This window comes from Phocoena phocoena, chromosome 7 (assembly GCF_963924675.1).
Source record: "Phocoena phocoena chromosome 7, mPhoPho1.1, whole genome shotgun sequence".
NCBI lineage: Eukaryota > Metazoa > Chordata > Mammalia > Artiodactyla > Phocoenidae > Phocoena > Phocoena phocoena.
Window position 1 is genome coordinate 101,471,052 of NC_089225.1, and position 18,581 is coordinate 101,489,632.

The 18,581-nt window shown below is 36.5% G+C and overlaps 1 protein-coding gene across 2 annotated transcripts in view; it reads right to left on the reverse strand.

Moving 5' to 3' along the window:
* Nucleotides 1-1,078: 1,078 nt before the first annotated feature.
* The window catches only part of CUL3 (cullin 3), a 97,354-nt gene continuing 79,851 nt past the window's right edge, over nucleotides 1,079-18,581 (reverse strand). The window contains exons 14-16 of one of the 2 annotated variants that reach the window (XM_065880239.1): nucleotides 14,193-14,379; nucleotides 4,349-4,494; nucleotides 1,079-1,577 (exon numbers count right to left, since the gene is read on the reverse strand). In XM_065880239.1, the coding sequence (XP_065736311.1) occupies nucleotides 1,446-1,577; nucleotides 4,349-4,494; nucleotides 14,193-14,379 (465 nt within the window). In that variant the 3' untranslated portion in view covers nucleotides 1,079-1,445. The remainder of the gene's footprint in view (nucleotides 1,578-4,348; nucleotides 4,495-14,192; nucleotides 14,380-18,581) is intronic. The other variant, XM_065880240.1, reaches the window with a different exon arrangement.

Genomic DNA, 18,581 nt, shown 5'->3' on the forward strand with positions numbered 1-18,581 from the left:
ATCAACAGTATCATAGTCAGTTGGTTACTTGAACTTATTAGTAACATGTCATTTTTCTATCAACAGAAATCTATAGTGGTTTGCCCCAATTACATATCTGAAACACTGTCTTATGAAAACAAAATTAAATAAAACTGAAGATAAAAATACTCTGAAGTTAAAATAAAGCAAACTATAATCCTCGGCAGATCAATCAGGTAAAAAATATTGGTGAAAGTTGGAAGCACAGGATAACTGACATGTATCTTCAGCACAAAGCACATCTTTTGAAAACATGAAACGATGACTCTTTGGAGGACAACAGCTAAGAATGATCCAAGAATCATCAGGTTTGAAAAATATTGCTTAATCACTTTCCAAAACGCAGCTGCAAGAACTAAAGATCTTATTAAAAAATATTAAGGTAATCGTATTTATTGCATCTTTAGAATGCATTCTGAAACAGAAAATTAACAGTGCATCCCAGCTTCACCAAAATATATATTTAAGAGAGGGTGAACCTAAGATATTTAGAAACAAAGTGTAGACTGTATGTGCTTTTCAGAGGGGCTGAATTAAATACAACCAGCTGCCAACTTTGTGCTCTGACACACCTGAATTAGTGAGTATGTGTATACTGAATTCATTTATTTTTGTCTACAATAAAATGAAATAAAAACACTGCCCTATACAATCCACTATTAGCAGTGAGTACAACAGCAAAAAATTATTGTACAATTTATACATACTAAAATATTTTCTTTCTCTAGAGATAATGCAGAACAAAACCTAATCATTGTAAGAATTTGCGACATCTCAAATTACAGTAGGGAAAAATCAAACCAGGGTGTATACCGAGCCCAAAACAAAGGTTCCTGGTCATTAGGCTATTAGATTAGTAAGTGCAAGTGGTAGAATAAAGCATGCTCAAATTTTATGCTTGGGTCTCTGTAAATTTACCAAACCTTTAAATTAAACAAGACGAGCTAAAGAAATGCCTTAAGCAGAGCGAGATAATTGGGAATTGTGTCATTTCTTTTACCATTTTTGTTACCCAACTTATACAATGCGCAAAGTGCTAAGCAACACTACAAAAACACATTTACGTGAACACTGAAGACCTGGGGAAATGAAACCAACAATTTTATTTTAATGAGCTGTATTTTCTAAATTTTGTTTTATTTTTTCCTGTTTTCGTACAGTATTGAAAACAAAACGCGGCACATTCACATTTTCCCGAGGAACTGTAAAGATGATCTCTACAGGGATAAACGTTGTAAAGCCTGAAGCTCAATCAACTGATGTTGAAAACTCTCAAAGGGAGTAAAGGCTTGATCTGAATGGTCTAAAACATGTACTGTAATTTAATAGAAGAGATGGTCGTCTTAATATTTAATGATTTAAAAGAACTTCCCAGTCCATGCGAAGAGTACAGTCCAATAATAAATCAAGTTTCTGAATGCATTTTATGCTACATATGTGTATACTTTGCGATCCTCAGGTGTTCGTGCCAAATATTCTCTCTCAATGAGTCCTTCGATACGTTTTTTAATAACAACTGGACTTGGTAAGAATCGAGCCTTCAACTGCTGAGTTACCTAAAAGAGAAGGTTAAAAAAAAAAACACTAATTCCTACCAGAAAATTAAAAAACAAAAACAAAAAACATTTCTATATAAACACACAAAAATTCTTATTTTTGAGTAGAACTGATATGTCATTTTAAGACTCAGCTCAAACTTTACTAATTTGATTATGAACATTAAAAATACAGAAAATTAAAAAGGATTCTATTTGAAAATGTAATGTATGGCTAGAACACACCTCCTCACATCAGAATGTGAATGCTAAAGTGGATTAACAGACGAATTAGTTGCAATATACTAGTATGAATTTATACCACCGTATAGTTTAACCCATTTTGAAGCTATAATCTAATGACTTCTGGGTTACTCCCCCAAGTCACAGAATTTGGGTAGCATAATGTGTTTAAAAGCACAAACTCGGCACTCAGACTTGCCTGGATTCAAATCCCAGCTCTACGACTTACTAGCTCTGGGCCCTTGGGAAAGTTACTTAACCTCATGAAGTTGTTGTGTATATTAGATGAGTTAACAGAGGTGATGCTTTAGAATAATGCCCAGTCCATAGTTAAGTGCTACTCTTGGTATTCTTTTCTCCAACAGCTGTCGGGATTCTAGGTATCGTGACATCGGTAATAATACAACAGGAACTACAGCACTAGCCGAAATCTGACTATGTATCAGTCAGTTTTGTTTATATTTATTTATTCAATGCTCTTAACCCTGCAAAGTAGGTTGTCTCATTTTACAAATGAGGAAAATAAGCCAGAAAGGAAAAATGGTATGAACAAGTAGTAACTAGAGCCAGAAGAGATGAGAATCTACATCCTCCTGCCCCTGAAGCCCATGCTTTTCTCACTAATCCAGTCAGTGATCCTGCAGATCACTCATCTAGCCATAAGCCAGCTTCTCTTTTACAAGTGTTGGATCAGTTCATTTCGAAGGCTACAATGGATTATTAACTCTTCAAAGTCGGAAACGTCAGCACTTCACTCCCCAACTAAAATCCATCACTCTTCTAATATTATCACTCCAGTATCAACAAATTTGTTCTCAACCCACTTGAGACCCTGAATCAATCCTCTGGCCCTTTCTTCTAAGCTACCAATAACTTCTTTGTCTGACCTCTCACCTCTTTCCCTCACAAAAGATCCCTTGAGCTGCACCCCCAACAGTACCTTCAACTCCCTGACTCCTTTGGTTCTGTTCCATAAGCACCCACTCTACATTTACTACATCACCCAAAATCCACTACTCGGTTCGTTATTGAGTAAAGTTGTCGTTTTTACACCTTTTGTGTAGACCTGGGGTCCACAGGCGAATACAGCCCGCTGCCTGTTGTAATCCCTCCTGGAACACAGCACACTCACTCGTTATCTACGGGTGCTTTCATGCTGCAACTGGCCATTTAAAAAAAGGTTGCCAATCTCTGGTTTAGGCTGATAACACAAATTTACAGCATTCAAGGTCAGCAAGTTCTCAAGCACCATAACCTCACATCCTGTTTTACATAAGAAAAGAGGCCATTTCAGTTTGAAATTCCTCAAACTTCCACAACCTTACATTTATCCATTTGTCCATTTATCCATTTGTCCATGGCTTGTTTCTATGCTTCATTCCAACCACCCCTGTACCCAGCCCTGGGTTCTCGGGAAAAGTATTTGGTAGCATCCCTGTTAACACATCTACCACCTACCTGTGTTCTCTATACAACCCTCTCGCTTTTCTTTTTCTAGACTTGAGTACATCAAGTAACCCCTCAACTCATTTTTCTTCCCTTTTGTTTTTAAGCATCATCTCTCCTTATCCTTAGAATATAAATATAACTCAATGTCTTCCCATCTAGAAAAACAGTACCCAGAAGCCCTCAACTCAACACTTAATCCTCTAGTATTGCTCTCTGTGCCCTTCCCACGAGCCAACACCTCAAAGGAGAAACCACTCACTCGGTGGTTTCACCTCCATTTACTTCTCAAGGAACTACCATCAAATGTCTATTCTTACCAGTCCAATGAACACGGGAAAACTAACCAGTCACCTAATTGCCAACATGTCTTAAAGGTTTGTTTTGGTTTTTTAATGATTTTTTAAATTACTGACTGACCACTCACCTATAATTCTCTTCCTCTGCCATGTGATACGAAGTCAACTTATAAAAAGTGGTATTAGCTGACCCGTGGAACACAGCAGCACACTGCCCCTCCCTTTTCAGTTAAAGAAACCAGCCTCTACCTGGCCAAGCAAGCAAGGGTCTCAGAGTCGTCCTCCACTCCTCCGTCTCATTTCCCACGATCAGTCAATAAATGCCGTCAATTTCACTTCCTATGTGTCTTCATTCAGCTCTCTATCTTCAACCAATACTTTATTCAGCCCTAATCACCTTGTTCCTCACTATTTCAATGGCTTCACAATGGTCTTCCCCTCCTTAGTTTCCTAACTTTTACTCAATAAATAAGCCATTAATTTTTAGAAGTATAGGTAGTTTGTTTTACATCAAAGTACTAAATAGCAGTGAAAAGCTTTTTCTTTATTCTTCATGGGACAATATTCTATTATTATCTTCATTACAAACATATTAGTTCTTAAAGTGTGCACATATTTTGACGCACTGGCTATGTTTAACTATCAAGCAAGTACCTACCATGCTTTTAATAATGTGTTATTTGACTACGGTTTTCTAATTTTAAGATTGTATTTTAAATTAGCTGAATACAGTACTTTCCTAAATTTAAATAGTTAAAGTAATTTTGTCTTTTCTACGTTAATCCAGTCCGGAAGTGTCCTCACCTCTGCTACTAACACATTGTGCTGCATCTTCTTCCTAGATTTCATTATCCGCACTATAGCAGCTTCTATCTCATGTTTTCTGTCGTCATCTACTTTCTGCCTTGTTTCTTTCCTTTCTGGGTCAGATTCACCTTGTTTGGCAGCAACTAAAAGAGAAATAAAGACATTTACCATGTGATTATGATATAAATTTCAAAAGTAAGGAAAAATGTTTGTAAGCAAACTTAATATAATTTACTATTGTCAAGAGAGAAATCAATGTCAACCTCTGAATACACACCACACATATACTTATTAATTAAACACTCAAAAAGTGCCTAATTCAACGTTTACTTTAATAAATATTTAAATAATTAACAAGCAGTGATATAAAAATTCTTCAATTCTAAATTATTCTTTTTAAATATTAGGAGTTTAATTTTACAGAGATAATAAAATCAATTTTATTTTTATAGAATTCAATGACTCCTTTCCTAGAAGAAAAACACTAGCTGATATATTTAGCAGTAAAATTATCAGTAAATAGTTTTCATTGCTTGTGACTTCCAGAGGTTAACTAGTATTTTACCACCATGACTCTAAGTTAAACCTCACCAAAAGTACCTCAAACAGGAGAAATGTGAGGACTTTTAAGAGGAGGAAAGAACATGTATTGCCAAGATTTAGTTAGCTAAATAAAAAATTTAAAGTACCACTAGAATGTCACTTAACTCCGTAACAATTCTTTTGTACCTCTCATCAATTATTCAACAATTTCTTAACATGTATCTTGGTAATTATTAAATGTCATAATCTCAATATGACTAATGCAAACTATATTCCACTCTTTAGAAGTCTTACTGTTATTCCCTATAGTCTTCAAGGCAACTGCTAAAGAATTAAGTATAAAAGTCCCTTTCTCTTATAACTTTGCTCTAATTGAAGCAGCAGAGAAAGATTTTTTTAATTTATTTGGTCATCAATAGGAGACAGATGTGAAGTTTCTGGAGGGAGAAACTGTAAAATTACAAAGAACCATATGCAACATTGCTGACTTAGGCCTGGGCACAACCAGGAGATAGCAGACTGTACAATTTAGAAGATCATTTTGGTGTGCATATTCATTCAGCTGTTTCTAATTAGAATCCCTCGGTTAAGAATTCTGCTTCAGTATCTTCTCCCAAGTTAATCAATACCTTAAAAAAAAAAGAGTAAAATTAAATGCTCAACTAAAGAAGAAAAATGCTTTTCTTCAAAAATTCAATGTCATAAGGGGAAAAAAAAGATAGAGGCACTGGATTAGATTGAATAGAACTAAAGAAAATTAAAATCAATGTAATGTGGAACCCTTGACTGAATCCTGGATCCAAAAAATAAGATATGAAAGGCATTTTTGAGATAACTGTGGACATGTAAATATGGGTGATATATAAATGTTTGGAATTATTAATTTTTTGGGGTGTGATACAGTATTACAATTATGTGGTAAAATCTTAATTCTGAGATAGGTATATGCTCAAGTATTTATGTGGGAAGTGTTATAACGCTGGCAAATTAAGTTAAAATGATGTAGGAAAGGAGGCAGAGTCAAGATGGCGGTGTGGAAAGATGTGGAGTTAGCGTCTCCCCACAACTAGGGCACCTGCCGGCTGCTGGTGGGGGACTCTCATGCCCAAGGAGACAGGAGGAACTGCAAAGTGAACCAGTAGGACACAGGGGGACTGAGGGGGGAGGAGAAGTGGAGGCCAGACAGGATCGGCACCCCTGAGGCCGGGTAGGTCAGAAGACACAGGCAGGAGGGACTCACCACGAAGAGTGGGAAAGGAGCCTGCTGAGTCCCCAGGCCAGTCCCCTGCCCCCCAAAGTCCCCTCCAGGCCACACAGGTCCTTGGGGGCACAGGAGGGAAGCCCAGGAGATCAGGAGGGGCCCTCCCAGACCAGAGGCGCAGGAGAGAAGAGGAGGGCATCTGCCCCACCACTTGAGCCCAGGAAGCCTGCTGAGCCCCTAGGTGAGGCCCCCTGCCCTCTGAGACCAGGTGTGGGGGACAAGCCTGGGCCCCTTCTGTTCCTTGAGCCTAAGCTCCACCCCCCACAGCCCCCAGGGCCTTTTCCAGCCCTGTGGGTCCTGAGCATAGGCCCTGCCCACCACCCAAACCTCGCTCTTGCTTAAGCAACCCCTCCACAGCCAAGGCCCCTATCCCTTTTTCTTTTATCTCACCACTGGACTGACAGAGAACCTCAGACCCCAGGGAATATTCATCAGAGTGAGGACTCACAGAGGTCCTCAGCTCAGCACGAAGACCCAGCTCTACCCAATAAGCCTACAAACTCCAGTGCTGGAAGCCTCAGGACAAACCAGTAAGGTAGGAACACAATCCCACTCATTAAAAAAAAAAAAAAGAGACAGCAAAAAACATGTCACTGATGAAGGAGTAAGGTAAAAACCTAAAGGGTCAAATAAATTAAGAGGAAATAGGCAACCTACCTGAAAAAGAATTCAGAATAATGACAGTAAAGATGATCCAGAATCTCAGAAATAGAATGAAGGTACAGATTGAGAACATACAAGAAATGTTTAACAAAGATCTAGAAGAACTAAAGAACAAACAGAGATGAACAACATAATAACTGAAATGAAAATTACACTAGAAGGAAACAATAACAGAATAACTCAGGCAGAAGAACAAATCAGTGAGCTGGAAGTCAAAATGGTGGAAATAACTGCCGAGGAGCAGAATAAAGAAAAAAGAATGAAAAGAATTGAGGAGAGTCTCAGAGACCTCTGGGACAACACTAAACTCACCAATATTCGAATTAGAGGGGTCCCAGAAGAGGAAGAGAAAAAGAAAGGGTCTGAGAAAATATGTGAAGAGATTATAATCGAAAACTTCCCTAACACGGGAAAGGAAATAGTCACCCAAGTCCAGGAAGCACAGAGTCCCATACAGGATAAACCCGAGGAAAAACACACCAAGACACGTAATCATCAAAGTAAAAAAATTAAATTCAAAGAAAAACTATTAAAAGCAGCAAGGGAAAAAACAAGAAATGACATACAAAGGAATCCCCATAAGGTTATCAGCTGATTTTTCAGTGGAAACTCTGCAGGCCAGAAGGGAGTGGCAGGATACACTTAAAGTGATGAAAGAGAAAAACCTACAACCAAGATTACTCTACCCAGCAAGGACGTCATTAAGATTCGATGGAGAGGGCTTCCCTGGTGGCGCAGTGGTTGGGAGTCCGCCTGCCGATGCAGGGGACGCGGGTTTGTGCCCCAGTCTGGGAGGATCCCACATGCCGCGGAGCGGCTGGGCCTGTGGGCGATGGCCGCTGGGCCTGCGCGTCCGGAGCCTGTGCTCCACAATGGGAGAGGCCACAACAGTGAGAGGCCCGCGTACCACCAAAAAAAAAAAGATTCAATGGAGAAGTCAAAAGCTTTTCAGACAACCAAAAGCTAAGAGAATTCATCACCACCAAACCAGCTTTACAACAAACGCTCAAGAAACTTTGCTAAGGGGGAAACACAAGAGAAGAAAAAGACCCACAAAGACAAACCCAAACAATTAAGAAAATGGTAATAGGAACATACATATTGATTATTATCTTCAACGTGAATGGATTAAATGCTCCAACCAAAAGACACAGACTTGCTGAATGGATACGAAAACAAGTCTCATATATATGCTGTCTAGAAGAGACCCATTTCAGACCTACGGACACTTACAGACTGAAACTGTAGGGATGGAAAAAAGATATTCCATGCAAATGGAAAGAAAGCTGAAGTAGCAATACTCGTATCAGATAAAATAGACTTTAAAATAAAGACTGTTACAAGAGATAAGGAGGGACACTACATAATGATCACAGGATCAATCCAAGAAGAAGATACAACAATTATAAATGTTTCGGCACCAACACAGCAGCACCTCAATACATAAGGCAAATGCTAACAACCATGAAAGGAGAAACTGACAGAAACACAATTATAGTAGGGGACTTTAACACCCCACTTACACCAATGGACAAATCATCCAAACAGAGAATAAATAAGGAAACACAACCTTTAAATGACACAAGAGACCAGATAGATCTAATTGATATTTATAGAACATTCTACCCAAAAGTGGCAGAATACACTTTCTTCTCAAGTGCACATGGAACATTCTCCAAGACAGATCACATCTTGGGTCACAAATCAAGCCTTGGAAAACTTAAGAATATTGAAATTGTATCAAGCATCTTTTCTGACCACAATGCTGAGACTAGAAATCAATTACAGGAAAAAACCTGTAAAAAACAAATACATGGAGACTAAACAGTGCACTACTATATAACCAAGAGATTGAAGAAATCAAAGAGGAGATCAAAAAATACCTAAAACAAATGACAATGAAAACACGATGACCCCAAAACCTATGGGATTCAGCAAAAGCAGTTCTAAGAGGGAAGTTTATAGCAACAGAATCTCACCTCAAGAAACAAGAAAAATCTCAAACAATCTAACCCTACACTTAAAACAACTAGAGAAAGAAGAACAAAGAAAACCTAAAATCAGGAGAAGGAAAGGAATCATAAAGATCAAAGCAGAAATAAATGAAACACAAACGAAGAAAACAATAGCAAAGATCAATAAAAGTAAAAGCTGGTTCATTGAGAAGATAAACAAAACTGATAAACCTTTAGCCAAACTCATCAAAAAAAAAGGGAGAGGACACAAATCAATAAAATTAGAAATGAAAAAGGAGAAATCACAACTGACACTGCAGAAATACAAAGAATTATAAGAGACTACTGCCAACAACTATATGCCAATAAAATGGACAACCACGAAGAAATGGACAAATTCCTGGAAAGGTACAATTTTCCAAGACTGAACCATAAAGAATTAGAAAATATAAACAGATGTATCACAAGTAATGAAATTGAAACCATAATTAAAAATCTTCCAACAAACAAAAGTACAGGACCAGATGGCTTCACAGGCGAATTCTATCAAACATTTAGAGAAGAGCTAACACCCATCCTTCTCTAACTCTTCCAAAAAACTACACAGGGCGAAACACTCCCAAATTTATTCTACGAAGCCATCATCATCCTGATACCAAAACCAGAAAAAGATATCACAAAAAAAGAATATTATAGACCAATATCACTGATGAACATAGATGGAAAAAACCTCAAGAAAATACTAGCAAACAGAATCGAAAAGCACATTAAAAGGACCATACACCATGATCAAGTGGGAATTATCCCAGAGATGCAAGGATTCTTCAATATATGCAATCAATCAATGTGATACACCACATTAGCAAATTAAGGAATAAGAAACATATGATCATCTCAATAGATGCAGAAAAAGCCTGTGACAAAATTCAACACCCATTTATGATAAAAACTCCATAAAATGGGCATAGAGGGTACCTACCTCAACATAATCAAGGCCATATATGACAAACCCACAGCAAGCATCATACTCAATCGTGAAAAACTGAAAGCATTTCCACTAAGATCAGGAACAAGACAAGGATGTTCACTCTCGCCACTATTATTCAACATAGTTTTGGAAGTCCTAGCCATAGCAATCAGAGAAGAAAAAGAAATAAAAGGAATACAAATTGGAAAAGAAGAAGTAAAACTGTCACTGTTTGCCAATGACATGATATTATATGTAGAAAATCCTAAAGATGCCACCAGAAAACTACTAGAACTAATCAATGAATTTGGTAAGGTTGCAGGATACAAAATTAATGCACAGAAATCTCTGGCATTCCTCTACACCAACAATTAAAAATCAGAAAGAGAAATAAAGGAAACACTCCCATTTGCCACTGCAACAAAAAGAATAAAATACCTAGGAATAAACCTGCCTAAGGAGGCAAAAGACTTGTACTCAGAAAACTATAAAACACTGATGAAAGAAATCAAAGATGACATAAACAGATGGAGAAATATATCATGTTCTTGGGTTGGAAGAATCAATACTGTGAAAATGACTATACTACCCAAAGCAATCTACAGATTCAATGCAATCCCTATCAAACTACCAATGGCATTCTTCACAGAATTAGAACAAAAAATTTTACAATTCGTATGGAAACACAAAAGACCCCGAAGAGCCAAAGCATCTTGAGAAAGAAAAACGGAGTTGGAGGTATCAGGCTCCCCGACTTCAAACTACACCACAAAGCTACAGTAATCAAGACAGTACGGCAGTGGCACAAAAACAGAAATACAGATCAACGGTACGGGACAGAATGCCCAAAGATTAACCCACGCACATATGGTCAACTAATTTACGACAAAGGAGGCAAGAACATACAATGGAGAAAAGACAGCCTCTTCAATAAGTGGTGCTGGGAAAACTGGACAGCTACATGTAAAAGAATGAAATTAGAACAATACCTAACACCATACACAAAAATAAAGTCCAAATGGGTTAAAGACTTAAATGTAAGACCAGACACTATAAAACTCTTAGGGGAAAACATAGGAAAAACACCCTTTGACATAAACCACAGCAAGATCTTTTTTGATCTACCTTCTAGAGTAAGGGAAATAAAAGCAAAAATAAACAAATGGGACTTAATTAAACTTAAAAGCTTTTGCACAGCAAAGGAAACCATAAGACAAAAAGACAACCCTCAGAATGCGAGAAAATATTTGCAAATGAAACAACAAAGGATTAATCTCCAAAATATACAAACAGCTCATGGAGCTCAATATAAAAAAAACAAACAATCCAGTTTAAAAATGGGTGGAAGACCCAAATAGACATTTCACAAACGAAGACACACAGATGGCCAAGAGGCACATGAAAAGATGCTCAGTATCACTAATTATTAGGGAAATGCAAATCAAAGCTACAATGAGGTATCACCTCATGTTGGTCAGAATGGCCGTTATCAAAAAATCTAGGAATAATAAATGCTGGAAAGGGTGTGGTGAAAAGGGAACTCTCCTGCACTGTTGGTGGGAATGTAAACTGATACAACCACTATGGAAAACAGTATGGAGGTTCCTGAAAAGACTAAAACTAGAATTACCATATGACCCAACAATCCCACTACTGGGCATATACCTGGAGAAAACCATAATTCAAAAAGAGACATGTACCACAATGTTCACTGCAGCACTATTTACAATAGCCAGGACATGGAACCAACCTATATGTCCAATGACAGATGAATGGATAAAGAAGATGTGGCACTTTATACAATGGAATATTACTCAGCCATAAAAAGAAAACTGGAGTTATTTGTAGTGAGGTGGATGGACCCAGAGTCTGTCACACAGAGTGAAGTAAATCAGAAAGAGAAAAACAAATATGTATTAACACATATATGTGGAATCTAAAAAAAAGAGGTAGACATAGAAAATGGACTTGAGGACATGGGGTGGGAGGGCGAAACTGGGGCGAAGTGAGAGTAGCATCGACATACGTACACTACCGAATGTAAAATAGTTGGCTGATGGGAAGCAGCTGCATAGCACAGGGAGATGGGCTTGGTGCTTTGCAATGACCTAGAGCGTGGGATAGAGAGGATGGCAGGGAGGCTCAAAAGGAAGGGGATATGGGGACATGGCTAATTCACTTTCTTGTGCAACAGAAACTAACACAGTATTGTAAAGCAATTATACTCCAATAAAGAGCTATTTAAAAAAATATTTTAAAAAATGCTGTAGGAAATATATACATATATGAAGGGAGAGAGGGAGAGCACGAGGGTAGAAATAAGGGTGCTTGAGCAAATGCGGCAAAATTTTAACGTTTATCTATTAGAGCGTTTTTCACTTTTCCTGCAGATGTGAAAATATATAAAATAAAATGGTGGAGGGAAAAAAACTTTTTAACAATCCACTTGGTTCATCTAAATTTGGTCACCTAAATTGATATACTCCAAGATAAATGGGAAGATTGTGGTGATACACACTGAATTATGATGTTTTTAAAAATGTGAGGGCAGGAGCTCACTCCCAGAGCCTAGCACAATACTCTCTGCATTTAAGAAGAGCATAACAAGGGTATGTGCTGTGTAAGTGGGTACCTAAGTATCTAGATGTATTAGGAGGAAAGGGACAGAGAAAGTGAGTGCTGGTGGTGGGGAAGGCTGTCAACTATAGAAATCACTGTAAAATAAAACGAATCTAATTCTTTTCAAAGGTTGTGTTATTTGAGTAAATGCTTTTCAGTTTTTGCTTGAATGTCTATTACTGACCACAGTAAAAAGCAGCATAAGTAGGTAAGATCAGCGTCTCTGAATATTTGATTACGAGCCTGAGTACTTTCTCGAAAAGGCAAACATGTATTTTGACAACTTTAAAAAAACTATGTGGTCACAATACTTATCACCAGAGAGAAATTTTTAACTTCTACAAAATATCAGTAAGAGCCAAGACAATCTAAGCACCATTTCAAAATGAAAAACATTTTTCTTTACAGAATTTTACAGCTGAAAAGGACTTTAAAAGGTCATCGAGTCAAATTCTTCATCATGTATAACTATATTCCTATTTTAATCAGATCTAAAATACTATACACACACACTTAACACCAAAAATTAACAATCTATGAAGAAGACTATTTTTTTGATAATCACAGTAATATCTGACAATATTTGCAGGACACGATGGAATCTTGCATTACAAAGACACTTATTTATTTAGGATAAAGCAGGGTGAGGCTGGGTATTTCAGACATGTATCACCATATATCCTCCAAATCTGAGATTCAAGTAAGTCCTGATATCCAAAACCCATTTCTGCCCAAAACTATAGTCATATGTCTTGTACTGGGAGAAGAAGAAATTTTATTCCATGACCCTCCTTAGCACAGTTGTTTTATTTTTAATATACATCTGTGTCCCAAATATATGGATCAATTTTGGTGATGAAGATAAGATACAATGATAAGGTTTGCAATGATGGGACAAAGTAGTCAAGTCTGTAAAGAGAGACCACTCTGCTTTGAAAAGAATATCCAATTAGGGTCAAAAAGAAAAACAAAAGTATATATAAAATGTTCTTGAATCAATATATTCTGGCAATCAACTGTATATTTAACATTAAAATAATTTTAAAAAGACTTTATCTTTTATTAATATATAATGTAAAACCATTTTCAAATCAGAAAATTGTAGTCATTTAAAAAGTTAATCTTACTGTACAGACATATTAGCTGTAATGGATAAACTAGCATTGGGAAGCTTATCTAATACTAGTTTTGAAACCAGGTAGCAAGCTACATTAGAGTTTTAAAAATCAGCAAAGGTAAAGTACCTTTTTTCCTCCTTAAATGCATAGAAAATATACACCTTACATTGCTAAATATACAATAAGTAGGACGTTTACCATCAACCTAAAAAAAAGCTGTACCAAAATCTGTTCACAACAGGGTCATCACTGGTTTTAAGTTAGAGAATATGGGTTTTTAAATTTTGCAACTTAGAAAGTATTTATCAAATATAAATAGTTGCATTTAAAGATTAAATTTTAAATAGGTAACTCCCAATTTTGAGAAATCTGTAAATGCTTTAAAATGGACATCAATGACTATTAGTTAACCAGTTAAAAACAATTATAAGTACTAATATGTTCGTAAAATTATATTTCACTTGTAGAAAACCATATGGAAATAAATACTTGTTCACATTATGAATGACTTTTTAAAATGCTTACTGTACTTGGATTCAACTGCATTTTGACAGGAATACGTATCAATAAAAGTGCTTTATTTCTTAAGCCTATATGTCACGCAGCACCAGAAAAGCATTACTTTTTAAAAAATAGAAATCCAACAATTAAGAATTTTTTTAGAAAGAAGAAATATATATAATTTTTTTAGAGAGAAAAATATAATTCCAGATACCTGTTTGAATCTTGACTCTGTGTAGTTTGGATGTGAACTGATCATTAACTGTAAATATGTGACCATTTTCTATTTCCTTTGACTTGGGTTCCTTTGTGAGAACCCGCTGTGTTGGTTTACCACAGGCGAGGGACTGCAGGGCTCTAACAAGTTCTCTTTCAGGGATATCTGTCTCTTGTTGGATTTCCTGAAATTTCATCAGATTAACATAATTAGATTTTTTGAAAGATTAATTAGTAAGTAAAATTGACCAAGCAGTAATTAGGTAATTCCATTAAATAATTTACAACAAAGAACTTCCTGACTATTATGACTCTAAAATCTCACTTATTTGAACAAATTAGAGAAAAAGGTAGTTCAAATTACAAAATACTTAGAAGACATGTACTTTTTGTTTCAGAGATATAAAGCGTAGTCTAAGAATGTCATCCAGCAGAGATTATTAAGGGACCTGCTTTAATATTTAGGTAAAAAACAAAGTGTTAATCAACATATGACTGCTAATTTTACAAATACTCTACAATCATCCTCTCAAGTTTATCCATACTACTCTTCTGCTTAGCAACTTCTTTCCTAGAAATAATCAAAGTAAGAGTGACCTAAGGTCTTCTATCATACTATCAAAATTTACAATCCAAGTTGACCATTTTTACTGCCTGTATAACCAAATTAAGAAAAAAATTTTTTAAATACTTGATAATTAATACTAAATATGAAAAGCAACATGAAATGTTTTGAAGTGCAGGTGATAATTTTTGCTACATTATTATGGCATGAATAAAATGTAATACTGAAAAAAAAGCAGTTCAGGAAAGAGTGAATCTGTAACTTTTAAATTCATTATATTCTTTTTATGTCAATGGGACAGTAAGAGAATTGTACATGTATATGATTTAGTCCCTTCACATCTACAGGTACTGTATGGTGCAGCAAATCTTCATATTAGGATACATCATTTTGATTCACATTGTATAAAGCTGTTATTTTCTCAAAAGGAGCTCAGGAAGAGTGGGTATAAAGATGGTGTTATTCAGAGTATGTAACTGATATGGAGAGAGTTGTTCTCCCTTTCACAAGCCTCTGAAGAACAGTTTAGGCTTTTCTAAAGGACTGTCAGGTAAGTGAAACCGAAAGAAATGTGACCTTTAGTGATGACGATGTATATTCCCTTGCTTCAAATGATCTCAGTATATCTACATACTTTAGACATGTAAATGTTAATCCCACCATATTAAATAGGTGCTATTAATAATTAGAATGTTAACTGTAATTATTATGTACATGCTAAAAGTGACTTATTTACATGTATTATTGTTTAACCATAGTCAAAGAACCGGAAATACCTTCTTAGGTGGTATTTTTTTTTTTTTTTTTTTTTTTTGTGGTACGCGGGCCTCTCACTGTTGTGGCCTCTCCCATTGTGGAGCACAGGCTCCGGACGCGCAGGCTCAGTGGCCACGGCTCGCGGGCCCAGCCGCTCTGCGGCATGTGGGATCCTCCCGGATCGGGGCACGAACCCGTGTCCCCTGCATCAGCAGGCGGACTCTCAACCACTGCGCCACCAGGGAAGCCCCTTAGGTGGTATTTTAACAACTACAGATCATTCCTAGACTAGGTAGCTACAGATCTTATTCAAATTACAACGGGGTTATGTCCTAATAAACTCATTGTACTGAGTAAGCTGAAAATGCATTTAATGCGCGTAACCTACTGAACATCCTAGCTGAGCCTAGCCTACCTTAAACATGCTCAGAACACGTACCTTAGCCTATAGTTGGGCAAAATCATCTAACACAAAGCCTATTTTTTATAATGGTGTTGAATATCCCATGTAATTATTGAATATTGTACTGAAAGTAAAAATCAGAATGGTTGTATGGGTACAGAACGGTGATAAGTGTATCAGTTGTTTACTCTTGTGATCACCTAGCTGAGAGCTGCAGCTTGCTGATCCCAGCCTGGGAAAAGATCAAAATTCAAAGTACAGCCTCAACTGAATGCGTACTGCTTTGTGCCATCATGAAGTTGAAAAATCTTAAGTCAAACCACCATAAGTCAGGAAATGTCTGTACTGCAATTCAATGTTCATCCTTCTATGCCATTTTTAAAAATACATCTACATATACACACACACACACACGAATACAAATACACATATACATGTATGTACATTAACATACTTACCTGTACACTAGTATTAGTGTTAAATATAAACAGGATCACACCATATGAATTCTTCCATTAATTTCTTGATGATTTTGCATGTTTGCATAACGACGTTAAAGCTACAGGGAATTCCATAGTACTGCTCTATCACAATATGGAGATTGAGATTGTATCCAATTTTGTGATGGAGCATGCATTTCTGCCTGAGTACAAGAGCTAGGTTTCTGAAGCAGATTTCTAGAAATGTACTTGTTTCCTCAGAGTTATAAAGATTTTATAGACAGTGACAAACTGCCTTTCAAGTTTCTTAACTATTTAACTTCACAGCAGTTGTAAGTATTCATTCTCTCTACCTTCAAACACAGAACTGGCTTTTTATTTTGCCTATCTATTGGGCTAAAAATGTTATCTCATTATTTTAATTTGTACTTCTATAACCAATAGGAGAAAAAACCATCTTTTTATGTTTACAAGATATCTGTAACTCTTCTGTGCTTTATCCGTATTCCTTCCACGTTTTTCTATTCAACTGTTTTTGTATCAATTTACTGGTGCTCTTTACGTATTACAGTTTTCAATACTCTTACTTGCTGTAAATAATTTCTCCTAGATTTTTTTTTTTTTTTGGGGGGGGGCGGTATGTGGGCCTCTCACTGTTGTGGCCTCTCCCGTTGCGGAGCACAGGCTCCGGACGCGCAGGCTCAGCGGCCATGGCTCATGGGCCTAGCTGCTCCACGGCATGTGGCATTTTCCCAGACCAGGGCACGAACCCATGTCCCCGGCATTGGCAGGTGGACTCTCAACCACTGCGCCACCAGGGAGGCCCTCTCCTAGACTCTTTATCTTCTCTTTTAACTTATTTCATCATTTACATGTTTTATTACTTTTTACTTGGTTAAATCTGTCAGTCTTTTTCTTTGTGGTTTATGTAAAAAGCTTGAAAAAAGGCCTTACTTATATCACGCTTATCAAAATATTGTTTTTTTCTATTACATTTATAGATTTGTGCTTACATCTACCTGGAATTTGATTTTACATTTGATATGACATATGGAACTAAGTTCGCCATACTATTTTCCTTCCATTCCCACAAATGAAGTAGCAGTTATTTTAATTTAGTTTATTAGAAATAGTAAATATATCGCATTCCAAACACCTCTCTATATACTAATCTGTTTCTGGACTCTCTATTTTGTTCAAATGACCTATTTGTCTACACATGTTAAAAACAATTTTAACTTTGAGGTATGTCTGGGTATTAAGACGTACTCCTTTCCCTCTTACTGGGCCTTCCCATCTCCCAAATCCCTGTCCCTCTTTGCCTATTCTTGTGCATTTTCTTGCCCAGATGAATTCTGGGATCAGCCTGTCAAGTTTCACAGAAAAGAAATCTTCCGCAGATTTGGACTGACATTTCACTGAATTTATAGGTGACTTAAAAAAAAAAAAGTCCTTTATAACACATAGCTTTCCCTTTCAGGTACATTTACCCTTCCATATTCTTTTCTTTTATTGCCTTTTTCGATTAAGTCTTCTACTTTTTGGGTTAGAATGATTCCTAGAAAGATTATGATTCTTATTAAAACATCCTTTTTCTCATGTCATTTTCAGATTAATTCTGATGTAGAGAAAAGTTGACTTAAAGTAAGTATGATTTATAGAAAAACTTTTCAACCAAACTCTCATTTCTCAGTTGATTATTATAGCTGACAATCATACTGTCGACAAACTTTGTCAACTCCTGATATTTATAAATTTCATTCCTTTTTCTTTTCTAGTGTGTTAATTAGGACCTGCAGAACAAGGCTGGATAGCAGTAGTAAAGGCAGGTATCCTAAATTTTTCCTAACCTTAATGGGAAGGTGTCTAACATTTTACTACTAATTACTGTTTGCTTAGGTCTCTCTCTCATTTAAAGCTTAGGTCTCTCATTAGATACACCAATATGCCATTAGGCATTTCATTCTATTCTTAGGTGGCTAAGAGTCCCCCATCTGGAAATAAGAAGTGGGGACTGACTCTTCTCGTGTGCTTTTTGCACATTTGTGGAAATCATTGATTTTCTCCTTGAAATGATGTCTGGTAATATAGCAGGTGATCAGTTAATTTTATTATTATTATTATAAAATCTCAGTAACTATCTGTTAACAAATTCCTTCTTTGTATTCCAGGAATAAACCCTGTTTGGACAGAGTGAATTATTATTTCAATAGACCGCTGAAT